The 15,397-nt window shown below is 35.8% G+C and overlaps 1 protein-coding gene across 1 annotated transcript in view; it reads right to left on the bottom strand.

Annotated features, from left to right (window-relative positions):
* The window catches only part of WDR49 (WD repeat domain 49), a gene marked incomplete at both ends in the record, with an annotated part of 168,523 nt that overhangs the window by 17,185 nt on the left and 135,941 nt on the right, over nt 1–15,397 (bottom strand). Inside the window, 3 exons of the mRNA XM_080696579.1 lie at nt 2,470–2,631; nt 6,420–6,519; nt 9,672–9,711. Of these exons, the coding sequence (XP_080552705.1) occupies nt 2,470–2,631; nt 6,420–6,519; nt 9,672–9,711 (302 nt within the window). The remainder of the gene's footprint in view (nt 1–2,469; nt 2,632–6,419; nt 6,520–9,671; nt 9,712–15,397) is intronic.

Genomic DNA, 15,397 nt, shown 5'->3' with positions numbered 1-15,397 from the left:
CAGAGATTTCTAGAAGATCAAATCAGGAAAATAACTGTAGAAATAATAGAGGTGCTTCGAAAAGAACTCAGAGAGAGCCAAAAAGAGATAAAGGATGCAATTAATGAAGTAAAGGCCTAAATTCAAAGCACAAACAACCGATTAGACCACATGGAGAACAGAATCTCGCTCTTAGAAGATGATCATTCCAAAAATGAACGCATAGTTTCTAATCTAGGAAAAAATATCCAACAGCAGGAATCTGACATTGAAGAAATATGGGCCCATTTTAAGAGAGCTAACCTAAGAATAACTGGAATAGAGGAGGGAAAAGAAAGTGATACCAAAGGGATCAACAATCTTTTCAAGGAAGTAATAGCAGAAAATTTTCCAGACATAGAGCAAGAGGTTGATACACAGGTCCAGGAAACTTATAGAACTCCCTTTAGACAGGATCGGAGAAGAGGATCCCCACGCCACATAATTGTCAAAATGACCAATGTGGAAGCCAAGCAGAGAATCTTAAAGGCAACAAAAACAAAGGGCCAAGTGACATTCAGAGGCAAACCAATTAGAATCACTCCAGACTTCCCAAACCAAGTCATGAGAGCCAGAAGGGCTTGGAGTAACATATTCCAAACTCTGAAAGAAAACAACTTCCAGCCAAAAATTTCCTACCCAGCAAAACTTTCTATCAAATTAGATGGAGAAATAAGAAGCTTCCATGACAAACAGAAACTGAAGGAATTTATGTCTACAAAACCAGCACTAGAGAAAATACTCAAAGAGATTAACTACAAAGAAGAAATAGGTAACACACACCAGAACCAGAGAAACAAGATTTTCCATTCAACAGACAACTAAGATTGGTTATCTGTGGATATTCATTACTTATGTTAGTCTTTTACCTATCTCTAAATGGTATTGTTTGCTTTTATTGTTTTTAATTTTTAGGATTTCTAGTTGGAATATTAATATACCTTCAGATATAGCATTTGGAAATATTTTATCCCATTCTATTAGTAAGTTAACTCTGTATACATTGTCTTTGGATATACAATTTTTTTTTTAGGGCGTTTGTATACTCTTCTGTTGCCTGTGCCATTGAAATCATATCCAAGAAATCACTGCCAATTTCAATGTTGTGAGGTTTTATGACCCAGATTTTCTCCTAAAAGTTTATAGTCTTAAGATTGATATTTAGGTCTTTTATCTATTTTGAGTTAATATTTGTATATGGGATTAGGTAAGGGTCCAACTTTATTCTTTTCCATGTAATTATTATGTTTCAACAATATTTAGTTAAAAGATTATTATTTCTACCACCAAATGTTCGTGGAAACCTTGTCAAAAATAACTTGACAATATAGGGAAGAATTTAGCTCTAGGCTTTTATTTAACTCCAATGGTTTATATATCTGCCTTTAAAATAGTTCTACACTGTTTCAATTATTGTAGCTTTATATGGTTTGAAATCAGAAAATATATATCTTCTAGCTTTGTTCTTTTTCAAGATCGTTTTGGGTATCTAGAGTCCATATTCCATATTAGGATAGATTTTTTTTCTGAAAAATAAATATATAAATATATGATAGTTTCACCTAAAAAATAGAAAAAAATATTCTCTGGTAAGAAAGAAAGTAAAAAGAAATATTGAAATGTTATCTTTAAGTCATCAAAAGCTTGGTATCAGACAAATGAAAATGTTATGTGAGATTATCATTTTCAATTTTGGATAAATTGCTATAATACTAGATGTCAACCACTAAGCCAAGCATGGGAGGGAGGGATGGGGAGAGAATGGGGTGGGGATCGGGTGGGGGCTGACTGGGCGATGTGTGCATGTATGTCTACAAAAGTTTGTATCCCACTATGATGTATGAATATAGTGCACCAATAAAAAAATATTAAAATAAAAAAAAGAAACTCAGAAGACCAGAATGGTCTGAAAAATAAAGTACGCTTTTGCACATCTTGTTTCCAAATCTTCAGACATCATTCACTTGTGTTTCCTAAGTTGTTACTTTACCTTCCCTTATTAGCTCAGCACTGCAGCTGCCAGCCTCTCACAGACAATACCCTTTAAGTGGCCTCTATTTTTAGAGGCACGGATAGAACAAAACCACATTGCTTGCAACACTCTTCTAAAGCAGTCTTGCAGTGGCTCGTTTTCTGGCATCAGTTTTAAAAATTAAGGTTATTTGCAGAGGAGAAGTTCTCACCCATGGCAGAGTCATGGCACATATTCACCACATTGTGACTTCAAAAAGTGACAAAATAAAAATATCTATTTTATGTATTCTGGGCTATTGGCTCTCCTTTCCAAGAGCAGAGACAAGCAGCTGAGCTACAAATCTGAACCGTCAAACCACACTTCATTTCACTGCAAACCTACAAGGCAAATGTGTGATTCCATGCTTTTCTGTTTTATTTTTTAAGTTGAGTTTCCTGGAGAGAGACAATGAAGCTGTACCATAGCTGAGGACTTACATTCAGAAAGTAAAGGAAGTGCCGGAATTTGGGGATGCTCTTCCTCTGGCTCTTCACTGAAGAATTTCTCAGGATGAAGGAGAAGAGCAGGCTTCTTCACTTGTGGCAGCTCCTTCAGGCCTCTGATGCTTAATAATCTAAATGTACCTTCACAATAGCAAGCTTTAGGGAAGGACAGGGTGAAGCAGCAATCTCATTAATTCTTCAGAAGCATCAAGCACATTTCCAAATTAACTTTCTAAAATCCAACCTTCCTGTTACTCAGCTTCTACAGCTGCAATGAGCAGCAAAGCCTGTAAACACAGCTGTTCAAAATAAACCCAGGGTCCTTTCTACTCAAAGGGACCAAGGTGAACTCAAGGCTTCCCTTTCATTTACTTTGCATTTTGTATTTTTCCACTATTTTCCCTTGAAAATGAGTATTCTACAGTTTTGAAAAAGGTCCAGTTTCTCTTTTATCCACAAGAAAATTGTATCCTTTGTGAAATGATATTTTTCTCAATGTTTAATTTTAAAAAAAAACAACTAAAATTTGGAATCTACAGGCACTTTTTCACTCCACTATAATACAAAGCAGAGTTAGATTGTTGTATTTATTTATCCACACAATGAGATGATGGAAGTCTCCTTTAATCATGCCCTGAAAAGCAAAATCTTGGAAAAAATAAGAAGATTCTTATTTTCTGTGAAAAGTCATAATGGAATAGAATCAACAAAAGCTTTATTCAGGATACGACTTGATGTTGTTTGATTGTTAGTTCTGTGAAGGTGGGATCTGTATTTTTCTCATCATGAGATTCAGTACCTGAGGAAAGTTTCACAGTCAGCACCTGCTATAGCATAGTCCTGCGCTATGTCAGCGTTTCTGAAACTGTAGGGATGTCAGAATCCCAGAGGGCTGATTAAAACAGACTGCTACATACACCTCCTGATTCAGCCTCAAAGTGGAAGGGAGGGGGAGGGTACCAGAATTTATGTGTTAAATGATTTTCATAATGTTGATGGTACTAGGCCAGTGACCAGTTTTGAGAACCAAAGTACTATGTCAAATTAAATTTAAAAAACTTCAGCCAGATAAGACAGAACATGCCTGTAATCTCAGCTAACTGAGAAACTAGAGCAGAAAGATCAAAATTTTGAGGCCAGTCTGAGCAACTTAGAGATATCTTGTCTCAATTTTTTAACTTACAAAAAAAGAAACCTTCACAATTTTAAGGTATTGTTATGCCCTTAAGACAGACAGGGAAACTGAGGGTCTGAATGCTTTGGTAACTTGGCTGAGTTTCCATAGCTGGCGGACTTGAGGATATTTAACTCCAAAGTTGATTCCCCAAGGAATACAATAATAATAGCAATAGCATTACTGATGCACTTGTATTTTTATAATATATCAGACAATAGACAAAGTACTTTACATTTTATATCTCATGTAATCCTGATGAGTTAATAAATGGGAATTGAATATTAACAAATTATTATGCAACTTTTGACAACAAAGTTTCGCCTGAAATTCAAAAATCAGCATATCTCTTTATGAAAGTGCAACCACCCAGTGGAAATGAGTTAAAAAACAAGTTGTAGTAGGTACAATGTTTTTCTTAGGTTAGGAAGCTTCAGAAATGATGTTCCTCTGTGTATCTAAATGCTATTCTTCAGTCTAATAATGACTCCTCTGTGTGTTTGAGATGGGGTCTCATTTTGGTTGCTCAGGCTGGTCTGGAAGCCCTGGGCTCCAGTGAGCCTCTCACCTCAGTCCCCCAAGTGCTGGGACCACAAGCGCATACCACCATGCTCCATTCCAATTACATTTTTTATGATTTCTTTTTTGTTGGCCAAAACCTAGACTAATATATTGTTTTGTGAAACTTTGTCATCCTGAGATCAAACATAAGTTTTACTCATCTTCATTTTTCTCTTTATTTGATGTCATTTTTGTTTAAATTTATTTTTTCTATAAAAATTTTTGTTTTTGTCTCTCTTTTCAGAATCTTACTGATGCCATATAATAGTACAGCTTTTTAGACCTCACACACAGTAAGTCCTGTAGTACTGGTCTTCCTCTGCTGCACATATCTCACTGAGCATAAAGATCTCCAGTTCTATCCATGTCCTCAGCACGTCCATTTCTTAAACATTTAAAGGAAACTATTAACATTATGGTGTCATCTTTTGGAGGGGAACACTAATGAACACCTTACACATGTTTTCTGGCTTAGATCTTACAGTTGCACAGCCTAAAATAAGTCACTTAATATATCTGAGCCTCGTTTTCCTTCTTCTTTATGTGGATATCATAGAATCTTGCATATATTATTAAGGAATACAAACATTCATGGCATAGAGAATAGCTTCTCCTATTATTCTCACCAATCTATAAAATGAAATGATAACTTTATAAAATTATATCAAATATGATTACTTACTGGCTGATTTTATAATTTCACCATAGCAAAATTTATGTGTTTTTTTCTTATAGATATGTCCTTCCTCATATTTCATGCCTAAATTTGCATCTTCTGATGGTTTGACACTGGAAAAAAATAATTCATGGTGAAATAAAATATTAACTATTAACCACAATATAAACAAATACTCTCTGGCTAGAAGGACATACCTTACTTTAAAAAAAAAAAAACTATTCCTGTGTACTTAGTGACATTTGTTTATACTAATCAAGCCATATAATTAAATAAAATGTAGCCCAGTGATTATATAAAGCAGTAAGAACTAGAGAGGCCAAAAGTCTAGTTAAGCAAAGACTGTTCCCATAACAACTAGAAAATCAGAGGAAAAAACATGCAAGAAAACCTCAGGAAAGACTTAGACACTCCCTATCTGTGTGCACATCACAGACAGTGGAGACAAGCATTCTTGGCACATGTCAAGGCCTCTTTATTCAGTGCTAGGCATGGATCTCCACTCAAGGTATCCAAAAGCCAAAAAGTTCAGTATTTTTAAAGCTTGCCTTATGAGTCTATAAGAAAACTTTAGCTTGAATCCACAGTGAAGGTTTTCATCAATAAAACATAGGGAGGAAAATCATTATGGCTGTATGGAATTCTGCCAGAAAAACGAAAATGATCTTAATACTTAACATTCACTCTCACAGACCTCAAACTAAACAGCCACACAGTTTGTATTGCCAAAAAAATATTATTAGCATCCTGGGAGCACCAACCTGAAAGCATATCCATCTTTCCCAAACCATGGAGACCCCTGGGAATGTGGGTCATGACTCTTTCCTCCCTCTCCCCTCTCTGCATCCTTTGGCTTCCATGGCTACCACCTTTCCATCCCATTGCTTTTATTACCAATTCTGCTATATATTTTGTAGTCACAGGGACTTGAGATGTTTCTTATACTCTTGACCTCAATTTTCTTTTTATGTAATGAGTATTTTACTGTGGCATTCATTGAGGCACAATATCCAGATATGGTGGCACATACCTGCTAATACAGGAAGATTACAGGTTTGAGGACTACCTCAGCAACTTATAGAGACCGTATTTCAGAATAGAAAAGCAGGGCTAGGTGTATAGTTCAGAGGTAGAGTATCCCTGTTTTCAATCCCCAGAACCAAAAAAAAAAAAGATAGTCAAGGAATCTGTAACAATAAGGAGCCGATGGTGAATACTTGAAATGTGAGCGATGATGAGGTTAAGCCTTGCAGATATTGGGCTAAAAATACATTTTTCTCCCCAGAAAATTGTTGTTGATGAAATGCAAAAGGTTAAAGGCAGCCTAGAAGTAGGAAGGTCTTTAATTTTCCTCAAAGCAAACTGAACTCTTCCCTGTTTAGGGGCAATTTGCTTTATGGCTGGCTCATCCAGTGGCACCTAAGTTGAGTATATTTTTGTACTACCTACTTAGATGGTTGCTTCTGAACTATGGTTGGATTTTTAAAGTTCCAAAGCAAGGGAGCTCTGTGCGTGACTAGATTGCAGAATCACCTTTCAGTGCAGAGGCGCAGAGGCCAACAACCTGTTGCTTCTTTTTCACAGACATTTGACATCTGGGGGAACTAGATGTGCTAGGAACTGGAAAGACGTCCTAACAGTAGATGTCGTATATGAAGAAAAAGAAGCAGAAGAATATCATAAAAAGCTTAAATAAAGCTTTAAAACATTTTTCACAAATGGCTCATGTGACAACACAAGAAGCCTACTATGGGCTACAGTGGCCTCACCACCAATTGTCTGAGGAGAAAAGGCTTTGATCACTCTCCTCCGAGTTCTGGCTCTAAGATGGAGGTGTGATAACTTTGAACAGTACTCTAAGGTCCTACTAGGCCTGAAAACACAAGGACCTAGAGTAATGGCTTACACATAGCAGGCGCTTGACAAAACACATGACAAGTTGATTCTGGGATCAACCATTTTTCAATATTTGTATATGATGCTTGTTGGACAGGCAGCATGGTGGCAGAGTTCTGACTTTGGAACCAGTGTCCACGTTTGGATTCCTGATTCACCTCTTACTGGGTGGTTAGCTTTGGGTCAATCGCTTAACTGTTATCTGCCTTGGTTTTCCTAGTTGTGAAATGGAGATGATCTCCTGATACTATTGTGAGAACTAAATTAGTTTAACACACAGGACCTTAGAACAGTGCCTAGAGTATGGTAAGAGCTCCATAAGTATTGACTACTGTTATTTTAACACATAATAAGAAAATATTTTTCATGCAAAGCAGGGCATTACAGTAGCCTCCTACAAGGCAGTTCTAAAGCTCTTGGGAACTAAAAGATTGATAAGATTAAAAAATAAGGAAATATGGCACTCCCCAAAATAATAACTTTCCAAACCAATATTTTTAAGACTTAAATCCGAAAAAAATTAACTAGACTGTCATTTGTTATACCTGGACATAGGATAATTATTGTCATAGATTTTTGGCAAAAAACAGACTGAATGTCAGTCCTTTGTGTGTTTTATATCATGTAAGGTCTAATTTAAAATGTCATTTTAGTATTTTGTGTATTTTTCTTAGATGTTCTCTACTCATTTTCTAATACAGTATGTCACATGAAAAATACTGGCAAAATAATTGGGTAGTCAATAGCATACAAGTAATTTTAAATGTAAGTTTTCCTCTAACAATAAAATGAAATTTAGAGCACTATAATTTCACATGTTTAAAACACGTTCATTGAAGTGTGCCTTCTGCCTTGAAAAAACTCATTTGGAAATTTCTGTTTCAATTCTCATATGATTCTTTATCCTGGTTTCTAATAATGAACCCATCCCTGATAAGATTTTTTTAATAACAGAAAAGGGAAAATGTGTCAGGTAATAAAAGTGAGGATAGAATTGTTCTTTGTTGCCCTAGAATAGGAATAGAGATCAATGAATGAGAGTTCTATGAAAGGAGGGATTTGACTTAACATTAGAATCATTCTGTAATAAAGAATGGTTTAATAACAGAATATCTCTAAAAGCAAGTAAGTGTATTGCTTAGAAATTATTTTTTTAAAGGACTGGGTGTGCCTCTTAAAGATGCCCAGCAGTTAGTCTGGTATATTTCCAATTTCTCTTTCAATTTTGTTATTAAATTATTAGAAGTTAATAAACATGCAAAAATGTTTACTTTCACAAACAATTAAAAAATCCAATTATAGGCAATGACAAGATAGCATGGCAGCGGGCATCAGTAAAGCAGCTGTCTTCACACACTGCTTGTGGGAGAGCACAGATTTCCAGAGGGAAGTTTTAGGAAGATGACTGAGATGACCAAAAGGCCTTTTAAACCTTCTGACTTCCCTTAAAGGAATGTTCTAATAGTAAATTCATTTGTGTAAATTTTCATGGACAAAAGTGCATGAAGAAACTTTTAAAGAAATGTTTTCCTAGCTAATATGTACAAACAGTGAGCATATTTGAAAAGCTATGTGATAAGAGCTGGAGAAATAGCTGGGAGGTAGAGTGTTTGCCTAACACATGCGAGGCCCTAGGTTCAATCTCCAACACTGCAGACAAGAGCAACAACAAAAGGAGTTATAGGATAAATTCCTAGGAAGTTGTTATGAATACTGATGTCCGTAGACATTTATACTAATTAATAAAAAAGTACCTGCTATATTTCTTTAAGTGCTAAAACAAAATGTAAACCATGTACTAAGCCCCAATTTTTATAATATTTACATTTGCTTACTTTTATAAGTGTGCCTGGAAACAAAGTCTGGAGCACAAAATGCCAAACTGAGCAATGGTTTTGTTATAGGGATTTTATCCTTTTCTTCATACCCCCAATGTTCGAAAAATGAAGGTTACTTTTAAAATAAAGAAATATTCCAAGTTTTTATTTTCTAAATTATTCATCTAACCTATAAACTTTCTAGATTAAAATAACTGTGTGAGTCCCAAAATTGAAATATTGTTATAAATTAAGAAAAACACATGTCCACTATGGTTTTTATTGCCTATTTTATCCCTTTATTTTTTAAAAATTTCTAAGATAGCATTAGTTTTGCTGATTCTAAAGGAAAATATATTTCTCTATCAATTATTAACTTGGTATTAAAACTTCCTATTAGTCTTTTAAATTCTACATTCATTTTCACCTCTCTAGGGCTTAAATGAAAGATAAGTCTTTACCACCTACCTACTTTTCATACATAATATTCTAAAATATTTTCTTTAGCATAAGTCAGAAGATAACATACACCAGTTTTTCTCCTAGAAAGAGAATTTTAGGCATCAGAATAAGAATACACCTTTATATCATTAAATTTTTTCTTCATGTTTTCTGCTTATTCCTATATCTGTTTTACTTTCTCCTTCTCCATCTTCTTAGTGTATTCCTTTCCATTTAAACCTCCCTCAGCTGCATCCATACACATACCAAACATGCTTGTTCCTCTTTAAATTTTCACATGTATTTATTTTCTTTTATAGTTTTGCATATGGACAGTAACTGGCATAATTCTTTTTAAATGTATTAATCTGATTAGATAAAGAGGCACAGTCCTCAAAAATATTTTCTTAGGAAGGAAATTATCTACCACTCTTCAGCACTGAATGGAAAGCTCGAGGAACACTTTATAGCTGAGAGCATTTCTGTGCTAGTGTGCTCCCCACACAGAATTCCTGATCGCACTCCTGGTAGAAGAAGGAGATGCACTTGGCAAGTCATGTCTGAGGACACATTTTTTTTTATCATTTTCTTTTAATTGGTTCAGTAATTCCTAAATTACATTATTCTGTACCCTCTCGTCATTGCCATCTGTAACTATTTGATCCCTTCGTCTAAATTAGATAAAATCAGAAATTTATAAAAAGACATCAGCACTATTTTTTATAAAACAAAGTGCCAAGAAATAACAGAAAATGAGATAGTTGAGAAAAAAGTTAAAAGTTCATATTAGCAATTTGTTTTTTAATGGGGACTGAACCCAGAGGCATCTTCTCTTAGCTACACACCGAGGCTTATTTTTTTGTTGTTGGTTTTGTTGTTAAGTTGCCAAGGCTGGTCTACAACCTGTGATACCCCTGTCTCAGCCTTCCAAATACTGGGATTACAGGGGTGCACTACCATGCTCAGCTCAAATTACCAATTTTCAAATCTAAGGATAGGCTAATAAAAATTTGTCAAAGAATAACTGAGTTTGTCGTAAAAAATAGAAAACTAGCATATTGGCTGAAATATTTTAAATGAGAATCTGTGATGCTTGTCTTCACTCTTTTATAGTTATGACAAGAAGAGGAACAGTGCCCTGCATGACCCCGAGGTAACTGTTTTTCCTTATCTGAAAACTTTCATGGAGAGGGGTGAGGACATATTATCTTTTTAAGCACTCCATGCTCATACAGGATTGCCTATACTACATTTCTAAATTGAATTGGAAATACTTTCTGCTTAAAAATAAAATGCCACTTGATATTTCAACAAGCCACAAATTAAAGGAAAGAGAAGAACAAATACCAGAGGGTAATTTATTGCCACTGGAAATTTTTTTTCTCTGGTTTTGCTGTCAGCATAGGTCCCAAAAGAATAAAGGCAGGATTATTAATTAGAAGATATAAAAATAAACATTCTTATGGTCCACAGTGAGATGAGAGGTTCCCTACATGGGGGCACTTAGCCAAGGAGGTATTTCCAAAACTGATCTTATGACACTTAGGCCAACACCGACTTTGGGTATGAACAGACACAGTATACATATTATCAGAGAGGACTGTGCCGAGGAGAGTCAGGTGTGTGTGAAGGCCCACTCCCTTGGGTGGGGAGGGACTCTTCTCTACCCAATTCCAGCCCTGTTTGTGTCGACCAAAGAACTTAATGTACTTCTTATGGGATAACCATTAGAGCAACACAGTGGGTCAATATCTCATCATTATCTAAAGAATCTACAGGCAAAAAGTTGTGGCCAAGTCGGGCATGGTGGCACACACCCATAATCTCAGTCCTTCGGAGGCTGAGACAGGAGAGTCTCAGGTTTAAGGACAGTCCCACAAAGTGGTGAGATTCTCATCAACCTAGCAAGATTCTGTTTCAGAGTAAAAATAAAATAGGGATGGGAGTGTAGCTTAGAGGTAGAATGCCTCTGTGTTACGTTCCTAGTGTCACACACACACACAAAAAAAAATGTGGCTGGAGCTAATAAATTGGGTAAGGAGTGGGTTTTTGTGAAGTTGTAAATGTAGCAAGGATATATGTTTCCTATGGACTAAACAGAAGCTAATTGAAAAGAAATTGTGCAAGAAGAAGGCCCGGGAGCATGAGAGAGTAAAACAGGAAAACATGGTGATTCCCATGACCATAGGCACAAGCTGCTGAAAGGATATTCAGAGAAATAGCCAGAAGCACATTAGTTTGAAATGTGCAATACAGACAGCCCTGAATGAAGCCACCCAAGAACTCCCAAGTGTACCCCGGGGAAAAGGAAACTTTGTCCTTCTGTCAAGCCTGAAAGCCAGCCATGCCAGCCTTGCTCTCCTCCTTCACTGTCCTCCTTTCAGTTCATCTGTAAATGGAAAACTGGGACCAGTAAGCCACAGGAAAGAAGAGAGAGTTTCTGCTCTGGTGCTCCATTTGCTCAATGTAGAAAGTTACAGCAGCACTTAATTGAAGCATGGTGAGGATTTCATAAAACTATTTTCTTGTCATTTCTGAGTAAGCCCTATTTCTTTCCTTACTTGGAATAAGTAATGGGCCAAGAGTGTCAAAACATTTTTATTATTCTTAAAGTAATAGGTCAAATATCTATAAATATCTATCTATACCAGAATTCTGGTTTGTAATTGTATATGCACATCAGGAGGAGTGCTTTCTTCTATAAACATTTAATAGTTTCTTACTGAATTAAAAATTAATAACTTGCCAAAACAAAGCATCAGAGCCATCTAGTTTCGCTGTAAATTCACAAAACATTTAAGAAACAAATAATACCAATTTTCTACAGTATGTTCCAGAAAATAGAAGCATTGGAACATTGTGTAGCTCATTCCATGAAGCCAGCATGACTCTCATACACAAAGCAGACAAAAATAGTTCATAAGAAGAAAGCTGTGGACCAATCCTTCTCATAAACATAGTTGCAAAAATCTGTAACACAGTAAGAGTAAATTAACTCCAACAAGGTATAAAAATAATTATGCACCACAACCAAGTGGGACTTATTCAGGTATGCAAAGATGGTTCACCATTGGAAACTATATAATCCATCACATCAATGGACTAAAGAAGATAAACCATACTATCAAACCAATAGGCACAGAAAAAAATCATTTAACAAACCCCAACACCCATTTAAAATAACTCTCAGTAAATTTAGAGAAGACTTCTTTAACTTGATAAAGAACATTGATAAAAGACATATAGCTGTCATACAGCAACTACATGAAGAATTTTATGTTTTTCTCCTAAGACCAAAACCAAATAAGGATGTTTCCTCTTACTTTTCTGATTCAATGTCATACTAAAAGTCCTAGCTAATACAATAAGGTGAGAAAAGGCATTAAAAATTATTCAGATTGGAGAAAAAGAAAGCAAATCTGTCTTGAAAATGTCCATGTACATAATTTCAAATAATTAAAAAAAAAGCTTTTAGAACTCAGGAGCTATTGTAGCAAGGCTTTAGGAAATAGGATTAATACACAAAAATAAATTTTATATACTAGCAATAAAACTGAAATTTGAACAGACCATATACATTAGCATCAAAAATTTAAATAATTATAATACTTTCAAGAATGTCTATCTGGACCAATCAGAGAGCAGAAAAGAAACCTGCCTGTGGTGGCGCCATCTTGCTTCACTGCACCTGACTCCAGAGAAGAACAGGAAAAGAACCAAAGACCTGAAGTAAGTGGCTGCAGATCATCAGAATTGCAAGCCATCAGTTCCTCCTGTGCAAACACTGGCTACAACTTCCAACAGTAGCAGCCAAGCTCACCAAGCCCTCCAGAGATCTAGAGCAGCATTCAAGAGCACCAATACTACTACATATTCACTATCTCTAATCTCTACTATATACAACCTTACCAAACTCAAACTCTCATTCTATTCAATCCTATCTGTGGCTTTACCCTATTTTTGCATTTACAATTCCACTTCCTCCCTCACTCAACTTTCACTGTTGAATATAACACAACTTGCCCTTAGACATAACAGCTGACACCTAGAAACTGAAAGAAATCTATCAAAAGCAACAGGTACAAACTTCTAAAATAGTAAGACAGAAGAATAACAAGGAAGCAATGAGCTCCCACAACACCACAATAACAGAACCTGACAACACACAATTGCAGAGATCTCCAGAAGTTCAAATCAGGAATGTAACTGTAGAAGTAATATAGGACTTCTGAAAAGAATTTATAAAGAGTCTGAAAGAAATAAAAGATGCAATCATTGAAGTGAAGGCATGAATTCAAACTATAAACAATTGATTAGACCACATGGAGAATAGAATCTTGCTCAGAGAAGATGATCACTCCCAAAGAGAACACGTAGTATATAACTTGGAAAAAACAATTCAACAGAATGAATTGGACATTGAAGAAATATGGGCCCACTTTAATAGAGCTAGCCTAAGAATAATTGGCATAGAGGAGGGAATAGAAGGTGAAACCAAAGGTATCAACTATCTTTTCAAATAAGTAATATCAGTAAATTTTCCAAACATAGAACAAGAGGTTGATACATAGGTACAGGAAACTTATAGTACCCCCTTTAGACAAGATCAGAGAAAAGGTTCCAAATACCACATAATAGTCAAGCTGACCAATGTAGAAGCCAAGGAGAGAATCTTAAAGACAACTAAAACAAAGGACATTCAGAAGCAAACCAATTAAAATCACTCCAGACTTCCCAAACCACGTCATGAAAGCCAGAAGTACTTGGAATAGCATATTCCAAACTCTGAAAGAAAACAAGTTGCAGCCAAAAATTTCCTACCCAGAAAAACTATCTCTCAAATTATATGGGAAAATAAAAATCTTCCACAACAAACAAAAGCTGAAGGAATTTATGTCTTCAAAACCACAAGAGAAAATACTCAAAGATTAACTGCAAAGAAGAAATAAGTAATACATGCCAAAGCCAAAGAAACAAGAATTTCCATCTAGCCAACAACTAAGCAAAAATGAACAAACACTACCTCAAACAGAAGTTAAATCTCAATATGTTCGAAATTAAAAATCATCTCTCAAGCTGGGCATGGTGGTGCATGCTTGTAATCCCCAAGCTTGGGAGGCAGAGACTTGAGGATCATGCAGGTTCGAAGCCAGCCACGTGTCTTAAGAAACCCTGTTTCCAAATTTTAAAAAAGTATAAAATAGGTCTGGGAGTGTAGCCCAAAGATAGAAGGGTTTCCAGGAATGTCAGTACCACCAAAACAAAAAAGCAAAAAAACCCAAAAAACAAACAAAAAATCATCTCTCAATAATCACACTGGACATAATTGGCCTCAATTCCCCCCAAAACATTCATTAGGTGACAAAATGGACTAAAATCCAGAATCCCTCTGCCTGCAAGAAACACACCTTACAAGTAAAGATAGTAACAAACTTAAGGTAAAGGGCTGGAGCAAGGTAATCCAATGCAAGGGAATTTGAAGAAAAGAAAGAGTAGCAACTATGATATCAGACAAGCTAGATGTCAATCCCAAGCTTATTACAAGAGACAAAGCAGATCATTTTTTACTGGTAAAAGGAACAATCCAGAAAAAGGAAATAACAAAAGTCACCATTTATGCCCCAAACATAAGTGCAGCTACTTTCATAAAACAAACTCTCTGTGACATTAAGTCATATATAAGTCCCAATACAATAATACTGGGAGTCCTCAACACCCCTCTCACACCATTAGAACAATCTAGACAAAAGCTCAGTAAACATGCCTCAGACCTAAAGAACACCATCAACCAAATGGACCTATTAGAAACATGTATAATATTCCATAATTACATCATTTACAGGGAAATGGATAGAACTGGAGAACATTATGTTAAGTGAGATTAGTCATTCACAAAAAATAAAAAATTAGATGCTCTCCCTAATCTGCAGAAGATAGGGAGAAAATGGGTCATAGGAGGAACTCTAGATAAAGAAATAGATACCATAAATGAACAAATAAGGTAACCTAGCTGTGGGGATGGAAGGGGGGAAGATGGAAATTCTCTAATGCACATGATGTACTTTAACAAACATATCAATGTCAATCACTAAGCCAAGCATGAGAAGGAGAAAGGGGGAGATAATGGGGTGGGAATTGGGTAAGGGCTAATTGGGCAATGTGCGTATGTTTGCCTCCACCATCTTGTACCCCATTAAGACAATGCACCAATAAAAAAATAAAATAAATAAAAAAATAAAAGCTGGACATGGTGGTGCACACTTGTAATCCAAGTGCTTGGGATACTGAGACAGGAGGATCCCACAAGTTCGAAGCCAGCCTCAGCTACTTAATGAAGCTCTCAGCAACTTGGTGAGA

Source organism: Muscardinus avellanarius (genome assembly GCF_963383645.1).
Source record: "Muscardinus avellanarius genome assembly, chromosome: 5".
Classification (NCBI taxonomy): Eukaryota; Metazoa; Chordata; class Mammalia; order Rodentia; family Gliridae; genus Muscardinus; species Muscardinus avellanarius.
Note: the sequence above shows the minus strand (reverse complement) of the source record. Positions and strands in the feature narration are given on the sequence as shown.